Source organism: Pelodiscus sinensis, chromosome 6, assembly GCF_052426305.1.
Source record: "Pelodiscus sinensis isolate ZL-2025 chromosome 6, ASM5242630v1, whole genome shotgun sequence".
In the NCBI taxonomy this organism is placed as follows: Eukaryota; Metazoa; Chordata; order Testudines; family Trionychidae; genus Pelodiscus; species Pelodiscus sinensis.
Window position 1 is genome coordinate 43,652,939 of NC_143057.1, and position 14,020 is coordinate 43,666,958.

Consider the following 14,020-nt stretch of genomic DNA (forward strand, 5'->3'; position numbering starts at 1 on the left):
CTATTTTAAAATAACTATTTCAAAATTAGCGTTATTCCTCGAGAGAAGATGGAGTACAGATTTTGAAATAAATGGACAGTTATTTCGAAATAACCAGCTTGATAGTGTGGATGCTCCGCTTATAAATTCAACCTAAGGGGGACTATTTTGAAATAACACCCTACTGTAGACCAGAGCTAAGTGCTCTTAGTTCTAAATCATTTTTCCTCTTTTGATTCCTTGGGTTGGTGCTCATGGCTTTGCTGCTTACATTAAAAGCAGCTCATGGTAGTTGCACAGAAGTGTTCATGCTTTTATGCTACTGTAGAATGGAAAATAAAAGACATATGGTGATCATTATATCAGAAAGTTTGATGGAAACAGCTAGGGTCTATTGTAACTTTTGTTTTCTGTTCCTGTAGGTTTTTTATTGAACTGCTATATTCCAGAAGCTGATTCCTGTCTCAAGTTTTAGATCACAAACCATAATTAGAATCCTTATTTTCAAATGTTGTAAAATGAAATTTATAGATGATATATCTATAAATATAGAGGTTAACTGCATTCTCCACCAGACAGAAATTTGTCATGTTTTATTTTTTCTTTCTGTTTTCATTTCAAACATAAAATCAATAATATATGGGGGAGACATGTTACAGCATTGTATTACATAGACAATGCCACACGTGCATGATGCTGTACAGGAAGATAAAATGTCAATTCTTTCTCAAATGATCTTAAAGTCGAGGGCTTCAATCTTCCAAAAAAATTCTCAATGACGATGAAGGAGCAGACATTTGATAGTCAGGAATGGAATATTTTCTAGTTTATTTTTTGTACAACGCCTTGAAGATTTAGTATTCAATAAAAATATTATAGCATGTTTTTATTTTTTTTAAATACTGTACTTCTTCTGTTTCTGTAATGATACATAAAAATCTATGTAAGCAGCGAGATTAAGATTGGTGGGCTGGATTCAGATGGGGATCTGTAAGGAAATGAAATATGGGCATAATGGATTTTTTTTCCAAATCAGGGCCTGAGACCTGGAATTTTAGTGATTCCCTAGTTAAGCCTTTGATACTAGAAAATGTATTAATGATCACAGTAGGAGCTTCCCTCCAGCCCCAGGACATTGGGTTTATATGTTAAAAACAGATGCCTTTTTGAGCCTTCCTACAAGAGCAATAAATTATGGGACAGAAAAGAGAAGCTGACTTGCCTTTTTTTGTTCTTGGCTTTTCCCAGAAGTGTGTAATAGTATACTTATTAAGATAAAAGTATGTATAAAACAAAGTATTATTTGAAGTGTGGGAAAGATGACAAGGGACCCAATTCAGCAAAGTCTTGCTAATTCTGAGCATATGATTAGCTCCATTGAAATCAGTGAGACTCTTCATCTACTTAACGTTATGCTCAAGTGTTTTGTAGATTTAGGACATATCAAAACATGCTTTTAGGATTCCATGCTTATTGTTTAAGTGAATGATTCTATATTAAATATACTCAGTTTAGAAAGAACATGATTTTCATAACTACCAGTTTTGCAAATTAAACCTGGAATGTAACAGTCAACACGGGTTCTTTCTGTCGTATCGTTCACTCTAATAAAGAAAGTGCAATTGGAATTTATTTGACAGTATGATTGATGTTTAACTGGAACAGAATTCACCTTACTTTCTCAGAGCTGTTCTAGCAATATAAAAAACCCCTTTCTTTTCATGCTAAAGGAGCAAACAGGACTCTGAATAATACTTTGAGTAATATATTTGCTTAGTGAAATAATAACATTTTAATCAGTTCTGTCTATAATGACCTTTTAAAATAAAACACAGCTATTCAGCATATTCTGTAGAACCAAGGGGTTCAAAAAGTTTGAAGCATCTGGGCTTATTTGAACTTCATTTCTGGATTTTTTTTTAGATTGCTTACAGCTAATTTTTATGTAAAAGTATTGGACAAAATATTTTAAAAGTATTCTAACTCTTTTTGACTTTGCGCAAGCTTTAAACCTTGTCATTTTCAACATAAATCTCTTATTTTAATCATTAATTCAAGGGCATTACAAATATTAATTGATTCACACACTTCCTCTTTTGGTATCTATAAATTTTTTCCCCTAGCATACAGGTAAGCAAACCGACATAGAAGGCGATTAGTGTGAGTACCTTGAGATCACAGAAGAAGTCAGTGGAAGTTCTGGGAATAGCTAAAGAGTTATGTTTTCCAGTTTTCTGCTTACATAGTTAGATGCAGTACCTCTGTTGTACTAAGAGCCAAAGAATTAGTTGAAAAGTGCTTCAGAAACTTTTCAGAACTGTGTGCCTTACCACAAGCTTGAGAACTGAATCTAATTTACATGCAACTTTAATCAGAGGTAAACACACACAATTTTTGTTTCTAGAGCACAGTAAATGTACAGAGTACTCTACAAAACATGTAAGAGTCAAAACGTGTTTGAGAGTTACTTCAGAAGCAGTATTAAAAATAGAGCTGCTTCTTTGTAACCAAAAGCTTTAAAAACGCAAACATTATGCAATGCAGGTAGATTGCTAGGATTCTTGTTACAGTTCTTCAGATTCTTAACTGGAAAAGAACTGCTGGCTGGTATTTTCAAAGAGGATGTTTCTAAACAGCAGTCCTCTTATGTAACTGGGCTATCTATTGTTTGTCAAGCATGCTGGTATATAAAGCTATTCAATGAGCGTCTCTCAAGAAATAAGCATTGGAACATTGCGAGTCAATCAATTCTAGATAAATCTTGTCCATCTCGTCTTTTGGGTTCATCTTGTGATGTGTTTACAAACAAATTTCTGTCCCTTTGAAAGTCTTTGAATCTTTCATCAAATTAATTTTGAACCCTGTCTAGATTTTTCAGTACAGGCTGAACCTCCCTTAATCGGGACTCCGTAGTCCAGCAGATTACCTTGTAGGAACTGCAGACCCAGGCCAATGACTATTTTTCACTCTTCAGGCATTTGCAGCAAAAGGACTTTGTTCCACTGCTAATTTTAATATTTTAGACACCTGGGGTATGTTTAGACTACAGGCTTTTGTCGACAGAGGCTTTGTCGACAGATACTGTTGACAAAGCTTCTGTCAACAAAGAGCGTCTAGACTACATCCATTTATGTTGACAAAGCAAGCTGCTTTTTCAACATGAGAGTGTAGACACAAAGGATAGTTTAGATGCAATAATGCCTTCTGTCGACAGAACTCTGTCGACAAAAGGCGTTATTCCTCGTAGAATGAGGTTTACTGCCGTCAACAAAACTGCTGAGTTCTGTTGATATTATGTTGACAGACCGCGGTGGTAGTGTAGACGCAGGTATAGTTTTGTTGACAAAAGGCCACTTTTGCCGACAAAACCCTGTAGTCTAGACACACCCCTGTAGGTAACCTATTTCAGGAAATATTATTATTTGACCATTAAATAGTCAGGAAGCAGTTTCAGATTTATTATATATGTGACATTTATTATCTTATTCCAAGTTAAAAACTCCTAATATTTTCAGGTTGATAAAGCAGGAGAGGGTCTGCCCCGTGGGGGTCACAAAGCGAGCTTGCATTGCACTTATTCCATAGAGGCAGCTTTGCATTTCCTGTCTCATGGGGATGACTTGGCTTTGCTCTTGGAGCGCTGGTCACAATGCCACTCAGATTTGGCCCAGTCACCATGATGTAGGGGAGAAGCAGATTTGAGTGAGTGATGTTGCAACTGTATATGCCTGGCAGTACTTTTTTTCAAGGCCCATGCTGGGTAGATGAGCCCAGCGAGGCCTGCAGAACAGTAGTGGTTTCAGCTGAGTTGGGATTTTGTAGGTCAAAGCGACCCTGTCCTGCAAAACCCAGGACTGTTGAGAGGTCTTTACATGGAGGTAGTGCTCACCTAAAACTATAAGACACTGAGTCCAAAGTTGAGTTTGTATCTAAAGTGCCTCATGCTTTCGATGATAACTCTCAAATCCAATATTAGAGGCAGTCTCTTATCGGGTAAGTGGCCATCTTCAAATCTGTCTAATCTAGCTAATTGTTCATTGCCTAGATCTGTTCATTGTGGGTATCTAACAAGAGAGTCATTCAGCCACTGAGCCATTAATTCCCAAAGAAAGAAGGGGAGGGGAAGAGAAAGAGGTAAAATGGATTTGTGGAGAGGAAGAAGGTCAAATTAGATTAAAAAGCTTGCTCTGATTCTGTGCTGAAAGTTTTTGGACTTCACAGTGTTTTGATCATTTTTAAAACTGGGGAAATAAAATATAAAAAATATTTTTAAAATGAAAAATGTGTCAATTTCAAACACCTTGAGAAATGTTTTCATGAAAATCGGTTGCCACTTTTTGAACATCTCTAGGATAATTTCCTGCTCATTACCGCAAAAAAGAGAATGCAGTGACCAGGGTAGTCTTGCACACAAGCAAGATTAGTGACTGGCTAGAACTGCCAGAGTCCAAGTAACTCTGAGACTGATTCCCTCCACAATTGCTATTGCCCACTTTCTTCTGGAAGCAGAATCTGAATGGGTTGGAGCCCATAGTCCAAACTTTCTAAACACATAGCGGTTTGAAGATCTAGCAAACATAAAGTTGGCCATTGTGAGTCACCCTCTACATGTTTCTTCCATTATCTCTATTTCGGACCTAAGGTCCTTTATATTTTGTAGGGACCATTAGGCCATAATTACATAGGTTATGTCTACACTTCACGCTTATTTCGAAATAAGCTATTCCGGAATAGTTATTCCGAAATAGCTTATTTCAAAATAGAGCATCCACACTACAGGGAACCCTCAAATTTAGTCCAAGTCAGGCTCCCCTGATGTGGGTGTGTGATTGCAATTTACATCCCCCGGAAGCACTGGGGAGAAATTACTTAGAATGGCTCTGGTGAGGAGCTATTTCAAAATAGCAGCAGTGGGGAGTGTTCACACTGCAGCTATTTCAAAATAGCTATTTCAGAAGAGGAGTTATTCCGCATGGAATGAGGTTTACAGAACTCAGAATAAGCCACCCATTATTACGATATTATTTCAAAATAACAGAATTGCTGTGTAGACACTTGCATTGTTTTTTTGGAATAATGCTAATTATTCCGAAATAATGGTGCAGTGTAGATGCATCTTTAGTCTCTGTGGTAATACCACAGTAGGAGACACAGAGAACTGGACCTTCTCTACTGCTTATCTCTCTTCTGTTCTGTAACTCCCTCTACTTGTGATAGGAGTGGGACAAGCTGAATCATACACATTGCTATGAATTATGAAGAAAAGAGTGGCCAAGTATGGGGGTGACTTGTAACTGTTATGGATACAGGATCTGTATACAGAATGTTAAGAAAGGAAGGAGAGAGATACAGAGAGGATAGGGACCTGGGGAGGAGGACAGAAGGGAGAATTGCCATGTCTTTAACTAGCTGTGGCAATAGTAATTGAAAAGTATCTGTGTCTGTGTGGCGGGGCGGCCCCGCCCCCCCTAAAATGCCCGCATCCCCGCGGAGCCGGGGAAGCGGAGCCTGCACCGCGCTGGGGCGAGAAGCCGCGGAAAGCCCCGGGCGGGGAGCGGCGGTGCCCCGGAGGGGCAGAGATACGAGGGAACGCACACGCAGAGAGGGGAGGCCGGCTGGGAGGACGTCCATAGTGACGTCACCGGTGCGACGCCTGAGACCGGCGCAGGGTGATGGTGCCGGGGGGAGTGTCATCCCCCCGCGACCAGTGGGGACTTTAAAAATGGACTCCGGACTGGAGGAAGGGACGGATCCCCGTGGAGTGGGAGCGCCGCAGCAGGGACCAGACGGATCCAGACACTGGAGGCCCTGGGTGAGTTTTAACCCGGGGACCCCGGACTAGCATGAGCTCGTGGCTGGGGAAGAAGTGGCACAGGGCGGTGGCGTGGAGCCCGAGAGCAGGGGAGTTTAGGGGTCTCGACCCCCTCTGCTAGGTAAGGACAAGCGTCCTGACCTTAGGGCCCTGGGTCGGGGTTCGGAGCGAGGGTGGGCCCGGACCCCCTTCCCCAGCGAGTGGAGGGCAACCGAGCACGCTGCGAATATTGTATGTAACTTAATAAACCATAAGACACCCAGCACGTCTGGAAGGGTGTATTTCCTGGGAGTTGGGGGCACGGACACGAGTGATCCCCTACAGTCTGATAATAGCAGTCTGGAACTGATGGTTATTTAACATTGACATCATATGACATATCCTGTGTAGATGGCAGTTGACCCAACAATTCCCTGGTGGTGTAAAGGGGATGTGCAGAACCTTCATTTCAGGGAGCAATTCTATATTTCTCCTCCACTCATCTTCTAGCACTGAGGATCCCTAACCTAATGTGGGGAATTCTGCAAGCTACAAAATGCACTGTAACTGTGTAGCACCAACACACTGCTGACATTTTAATATGAAACAAAAGACAAGACTATGCAGCACTTTAAAGACTAACAAGATGGTTTATTAGGTGATGAGCTTTCGTGGGCCAGACCCACTTCTTCAGATCAATATGTGGAAGAAAATTGGCACAACCATATATACCAAAGTGATACAATCAAAAAAAAGTGAACACCATGGTGGTATCTCTATCACTATTTGACATTTTAACGTGTCTCTGATATATGTTAAATTAAGGATTTTAAGGACTATTCGACTATCTGAAGGATGTTAAGGACTAGTCAACTAATCAATTCCCCCCCCACACACACACCCCAGTGCCTCTGTCAGATAGAGGCAGCAAAGGGAGGGGGAAAGGGTATACTTCAAAGGGGTAGCGCCGCACAGCTGAGCCCAGACTCAGCTGTGCGGGGCTGCACCTTTGAAATGCGGAAGCAGCGTTCAAAGGGCAGTGCTGCACAGCTGATCCCCGGCTCAGCTGTATGGCGATGCCCCTTTGAAATGCTGAGGTGGCATTTCAAAGTGGCGCTGTGGAGCCCGAGCTCAGCTGGGGACTCCTGGGTTCCGCTGAAATGCCATGGGGAGCCCAGGATCAGCTGGGGAGTCCTGACTCTGTTCAGCATTTCAAATCAGAAGCACAGCATTGAGCCTGGGGTCAGCAGGGGACATACTTATGTTAAATATGAAAAAATAAATAGCAAATAAAAGTAAAATGTGATTAGGAGGAATAGAAGGAACCCAATAATGTTTAACTTTGTTTTTCTAAAAATGAGAATAGAACAGGTTAAAAATTCCATTGAAAGAAGAAAAATATTTTTGAGTAAATCATGGCAGAGTTTTCCTTTTTGTAAATCTTCTAACCTCTCCCCTCACTGACAGACTGAGACAGTTCAGTGTTAGCTGACACCTCAGCTAGTGCCAACTTGTCAATCAGCTAATCTCCAGGTGATCATGCCATGAATATATGAATATCTAATTAGAAGCTGATATAACTGTTGTTCTGATGTTCCTGCTCAAATTTAATAGGGCTCTGTATAATCTGTTGCTATTTTCATGGCAGACTTTGACATATTTAAAGAAATTTGGTTTAGGAATTATAAGTTAATCGGTATATATGAACAAAAATAGCATTAAAACAGTTATGAAAAAGTGGAAGTTCTGGGTTTGCCAAATGCTATATCCATTCTCCAACTTTTGGACTTTCCTTTGTGTCGGATATAATTGTATGTAACTGGGTAATTATATTTATTTAAAACATAAAATACTTTAAAAATGAAGGTAAAGATATCTGAAAATTAGAGATTGCATATGCATTATATGCTATTTTGTATTTTGACCTTGAGCAGGCCCATTTCCTTCTCTGTACTTTTTTTCTTCCACCCTTTGTCTGTTTTGTATATTTAGATTATACATTCTTTGGACCAGAGTCTTATTCTTACTATGTGTTTTTACAGTGCCTTGCACAATGGGGCACAGCTTATTCATATGTGTGTGTGTGGGGATGGCACCAAAGTGGCAATAGGATCCTACGCTATAAGCTGCAGGATGCCAGTCTGATACCCCTTTTAGCCTCATCTGCTTGTGATGTTTTGGAGGGTGTGTGAGATTGTGGATTAGGGAAATAGGGCTAGTGACTGTGCCTTTTTGAAAAGCAAGATGAAGCGTGGGGCTGCTGCTGCCTCTGAAAAGATTAGAAGATGGGAGTAAAAGGCAGTAGGCTGTAAAAGCTTCTTGAAGAATTCCTCTCACTCTGGGGTTTGTTCCCTCAGGTTAAATCTCCCTTAGTAAATCAGAATCTATTAGGTCTATGTCCCATCAAAAAGAACATGACATGTATAAGAAAAAAGATCAATAGTAGCCTCAGAAAATCTTTCATCTGTACAGCCATGCAGCTGACAGCTTCTGTTCATTCCCTCTGTGCAGTAAGGGTTTGGCTTTGGGAAGGAATTCAGTTAATGAATTCAGTGTATTGGGGAACTACAATGGCTTTGCAAAAGATGTGGTGGCACCATTGCAAACTAATAGTTTTCTACAGGATTTGGTCATTTTTCAAATTATTATGTAAATTACATATGACACTGATATTATAAATCTCTAGCATTTAAAAATTATGTATTAATCTTCCAAAATTGAGATTTGCTTTAAAATAATGAGATTTAAAAACATGGGTTCTTTTATTTCTGGCATCATTTAGGGCCCACTTTAATCACGTTTTCAAGCTTTTCTCTGTGATTCTGAGCTTTGTAAATTTAGTTCTCTTTTCTTTCGTAGTTCAAAACTGAGTTTCTCACATAGTTATTTGGTTCTAGTATCTGGTGTTTAAAGAAAAATGTCAACAATTCGTGAGATTCATAATAAAATAGTGAGAGTTGGCAAAACAAAAGTGGTTGTTTTAAAATTTGCAAATGGGTCATTTGGGTTCACAGTTCCTGGTGGCTGGAGAGTTATTGCCTGAAGTCCAAAGGTCCTGGCATAAGCAAGGGATATAGGAATATCTATGCCATTTTTTCTCTTATGCCTCTTATAAATTAATTAGTTAGGATGTAGAAAAGCAAAACTTCAAGGTTTGGTATCTTTGTTGATTCATATAATGTTAGGTTGAAACCCAGAAATAGTGAGATTTGAAAACCAGCGAGTAGGTTTGAATTTCTGTTTATAATGGGATGGTCTACCCAGCCTTCACTATTGCATGTTTAACAGTAATAATGATGTCACTCTTGTTTGTATCTTTTTTCCCTTTCCTATAGGCCATGTGTTTATACGGTTGGGTCGCCAATAAACAACAGGGCCCTTTTTCCATGTCAGGAACCACCAGTTGCCATGTCAACATGGCAAACAACAGTACGAACACCTTCTTGCTTTGTAGTCTTAACGAGTGGTGAAAATACAGCAGAACCAGCACAACTTCAAGAAGGTGCAGTATATACCTTCCTAATCATATGTTGTACACAATTATGCTAGTAAAGAGCCTGAAACCAGTTTACAAAGATGGGTGTGTAACTAAGTCCATTTTACACAGAGGGAAATTAAGGTACAAGGAGGTCAAGTGACCTGCCCAAGACTATGCAGCTGAGATGAATACCTAGGTGTTCTAATTTCTCATGTGGTACTTCATTCACGGAAATATACTGGTTTCTGGTTTTTTTCCAGGTATAAATTTCACACAGTTAACTAACTAGCTTAGTTTCAGTAATCTACAGCTAAATATTTGGCAGATCAGACCACAGACTGCTGAAGGGATTGATAAGAGCAAATAGACTTTTGATTTGAGGTTGCCAGTTTAGTTTAGCCCAGGCTGGTAGTGACTGAAGGTCATTACTTCTTATTGGATCTGCTTGGTGAACAATGTGAAATGAGTTGATGATATCAGTTTGGTGTCAACTGTCCATGAAAGATTTTTATTTCCACTTCTTTTGGGACCAGTGCAGTGGCTCCCAGTACTTTTGCCTGCCTGGTTAGAGTTATGCAAAGTATGGCTTGGCTGCTGTCTTCCCTTTGTTTTTGCTACACTTCTTTGCAGCCTCTATGCACAAAGTGAAGAGAGAAGCAAATTGAAGGTGCTGCCATGCGTGAGTGCACAAAGCTTATTTTCCCAGGACTAGTTCTGAGCTTTCTTTTCAGACTCTTAAGGTCAGTATTTTCAAATTTGAATGCCTCAAGTTAGGCACCTAACCCAGATGTAGGCACCCAAGTATGCAGAGTTTTTTGACTTAACAGTAAGTTAAAACTTCTTTATTATCTTAGCTTTCTTAGCTCTTTAATTGTTGGTCTTGTTTTTCCTCTTCCTAGTTAGGCCTACTTTGTTTCAATAATTATTTGGAATGTAACATCAGTTGACTTTTGTATGCTATTTTCCTCCCTAGTGGAATGTATATTCTAAGGTTTTTTGAAACTTGGGTTTCAGGGACTGTCCTTTTAATCCCGCTAGTGTAACTGGTTCTTTTGCTGCTTTAGAAAGAAGACAAGATTTAAATATTGCCCTTCTTGTGGAGGCAAAGATACAGATATGAGATCCTTACATTTCATACCTTAGATTTTTGTTTGAAAGTTCCAGCCCAGTGGATGTTCCATCCATCTGAAGTTCACAGCTGGGTTTACAAGGATGAGGAGCTGTTGTTTTGCTCCATGCTGATAGAAAAAGTTAGATCTTTCAGGGAAGATTCAGAGTCATAATTATCTCCAAGTCCTCTTCTGAATTCTTAGTTTTGTGGTGTATCAGAGTCTTCTTTTAGGAGGCTCTAGAAAGTATGGGAGGTCAAAAAGAGCATTGGACATAGCACCTTTTTACTTAGTGTAACCCCTCTGCTGGGTAGGGCTGGCAGCAACCAGGGCCGGGTTCAATATTTAGGGGTCCATCCCACACAGAACCAGCTTGAGCCCCCACCCAGTAGCCTGGGAAATTCACACCCCTGGATGCCTCGGAGAGGCAATGCTTCCCCATTCGCAAGCACAGAGTCTGAGTGTAGAAAGAAACTTTTAATAAAAGAGAGAGAAAGGGAGGTCACATGGCATTAACTTGGGAAAATACCACAAACAGAGTTCATAACCGCCCCCCACGAGTGACCGTCCCAGCTCAAAAAGGATTGAGCATTGTCTTTTGCCTCTTAGGCTTGCTAGTCCAACAAGGTAAGGGTTCCATTCACTTACCCAAACTTTCTCCGTACCCCACTTCAAACGCCCCACTTACTGCTCTGTCCAGTCGGTGCAGACCCTGACACATCACCCTGATGACGCCACTCCTTGAGTCTGAGGCTACACCACCTTTGGGCTGCTCCTGTGGTCTGCTTGCTCCGCCTGCCACCGTTCCTACCGGATGCCCGCTGGTTACTCCCTCCAGCCTCCCTACTGGCCGCCTGATGCCACTCCTGCTGGCCGGCTGCTGGTTGCTCCCGCCAGCCGCTCTGCTGGCCGCCTGCCGCCGCTCCTACTGGCCGCCCGCCTGTTGCTCCCACCAGCCGCTCTGCTGCTGCACGGAGTCTGGCTCCAGGCCAAACCAGTGAATTCAGCTCTTAGTGATTTCAACTCTTTAGTCACCATCTCGGCTGGCAAAAGATTCCAGCTCCCACTGGACTAGCAAAAAGACTCCTGCTGGAGTCTGCTTTAGGTCTACCCTTAAGACGGGGGAAAGAGGCAGGTCGAACCAGTCTTACAGCTCACACCTGGCAGGCATGAGCAGGCTGAGTCAAGCCCTTTCCCCCCAGCTTCATACACTGAACTCTGGAAGGGGGAGGCTTGTTCATCTGAGACCTCTTACAATGATGGTTTCTCCCCTGCAAGCACTGGTGTCATATTTTACACTTCCCACATTTAGGAGTAGCGTGATTTGTGACCCCCACAACAGCTCAAATTAGTTACAATACATCACATTCCATTCCACAACTAATCCTCCATCATTCCTGGCTGAATTGGATTTACATAACCACACCTCGGATTCCTTCCCCCTCCTGGCATGAGCTGTATTTACATATCAACAGTTAACAGTTAATTATCTTGCAGGGCTAAACAATTGGAGTGAGCATACCCACCGCCAGGGCAGCTCTCTCCTTTTAGCTGGCTGATAGCAAGCAGTAATTCAGTCCCTACTTACATTATAAGCAATAAGACATTTTTAGAAAGACTGGGTAATGTTTTCAACTGTGTATGAGCCAAAGCTTTCATTGGATCTCATCTTAGAGGAGACCAGCGATGGACCTTTTGTTCTCCTAGGCCAGGGGTGGCCAACCCATTCTGGGCAAAGAGCCAAGATATCAGTGGATCCAGCGTGAAGACCCCGGGCAAAGTTATCAAGGAAAAAAAAAGGGGGACTACTCCTTTTGCCCTTTAAAAGGAGCCCTGGTCACATTTGGTCGAGCACACACACACAAAAAAAGCTCTGCCCCTTTAAGAAAATGCATTTAGAGGCTTTTTGGCCACAGCAGGCTCCCGATGGCCAATGCCATCCCTAATTCTTCATCTTTAATGGCCACACAAGATGGCTCCTCTGCCCAGGTCAGCACAGGAAGCCGGGAGGAGACGGCCATTTTTTGGAGGTGCAGGGGCAGCTTTACGAGCCGCAGGGGCAGCTTTGCAAGCTGTACCTCGGGGCGGAAGAGCCTCATGTGGCTTGCGAGCTGCGGGTTGGCCACGGCTGTCCTAGACTCTCTCTGTTAGCTGTCCCTGAAGACTGTGAGTAGTAACTAGTTACATGAGTCAGCAAGGTCCAGGTTTGTAGTCATTAGCATCTAACATAAGGTTAAGATGGTACTACATTCTCATCCCAAAATGACCCCAGAAATATTCAAAGACTTTTGTATGTAACTAAGGGCAGAATTTAGTCCTGTCTGGTATGACTAATTTCATATGCACTGCATATTTTCATAGAAGTTGTATCTAGCGGTAGTTTTGAGGTAATAATACAGGACATGCTAACAGTACAGCTCATTTCAAGCACTTGTAAATGTTAAAATTTTACCTTTGCCATCTGCGCAGTGACTCTGATCTCCAAAATTTGAAAATCCTCTGCATGTATGAAATTTACCCCAATATAGGGTGGCCACATTAAAGTACTACACATGATTTAAGACATACGCATGCTTATATTACTGTCACCTTTTCATCTTCTACTCCCCTGGTCATCTGCATTTTCCATCTGTTTTGATTAGCTCTTAACCTAAAATGTGTGGGGCATAATGTTTGCCATTTTTTTCTCTCTAAACAATGCCTGGGATGGGGCCATCATTCTTGATTGTGATTTCTAAACTCAACCAGGAATACAAATAATAAATAGTATTAATTCATAACATCGGAAACAATAATTCATATTAAATTAATATTAAAATAGTAGTATTAGTAATGCTGATATTAATAAAACAAAAAATAGTCTAGTAGCACATTAAAGATGAACAAAATATGTACTATTAGTGTTTTTTTAAGTTTTTCCAGTTACAGACTAACTCAGCTACTCCTCTGAAGCTGTTGATATTAATGATAGAGATAATTATGACAATTACATGGCATATGGGTGAAGTATATAGCCCTATGAGGTCCTCTAGCCTGCAGTAAATTTCATTATAAGAAAACAATTCTGCATGAAGAGAGAGGTAACAATAGTTATTCCTGTTTTTTTACCTCAGTCCAGTGAAATGTAATGGAAAAACCATTGCCACTGTCACATGGTCACCAACAAAGCCAGCAATAATGGAGCATTTGGGTCTTCCGAGCTCAGTTCACACTTTTCACTCGTTTCATTAGCACAGTGAAACTAAAATGAGTAATTTCTCTCTATTGGCCTTTTTACTAAAAATTCTAATACAGTATTTCTTGCTTTCCTGGAATTATTAGTGAAAGAAATATACTGGATTAGTCTTTGGAAAATTAAAATAAATAAATTGGCTTAGAATTTATTAGCAAAGTTCTAAAATACTGTGTAAAGTAAATACCACTTCTTGGATTTGAGCATTTTGATTTGCATGTAGACAGTCTAAAATTAATAGACTTTAAATTTAGCTGGATATACTTTTTTAAACGATTGTTTAAATGAATAACAGACAGCAACAAAAACAACAGACATAATTTAGCAACAGTTTTAAAATGAAGACCAGTGCTCCCAGGTAATTACTTACTTACATTTTTTTATGTGCAGTTTTTATGGCTAAATACAGAGGATAGCTGATTCTGTATGCA

General features: G+C 40.7%; 1 protein-coding gene across 8 annotated transcripts in view; it reads left to right on the forward strand.

The window, feature by feature from the left end:
* Window positions 1-14,020, forward strand: part of AOPEP (aminopeptidase O (putative)) — a 354,788-nt gene that overhangs the window by 81,927 nt on the left and 258,841 nt on the right. For all 8 annotated transcript variants that reach the window (XR_012904729.2, XM_089779257.1, XM_089779254.1 and 5 more), the window contains one exon: window positions 9,106-9,272. Coding sequence is in view for 7 of the 8 variants with exons in the window: in XM_089779257.1 (XP_089635383.1) it covers window positions 9,106-9,272 (167 nt within the window). In the remaining variant the exon portion in view is untranslated. The remainder of the gene's footprint in view (window positions 1-9,105; window positions 9,273-14,020) is intronic.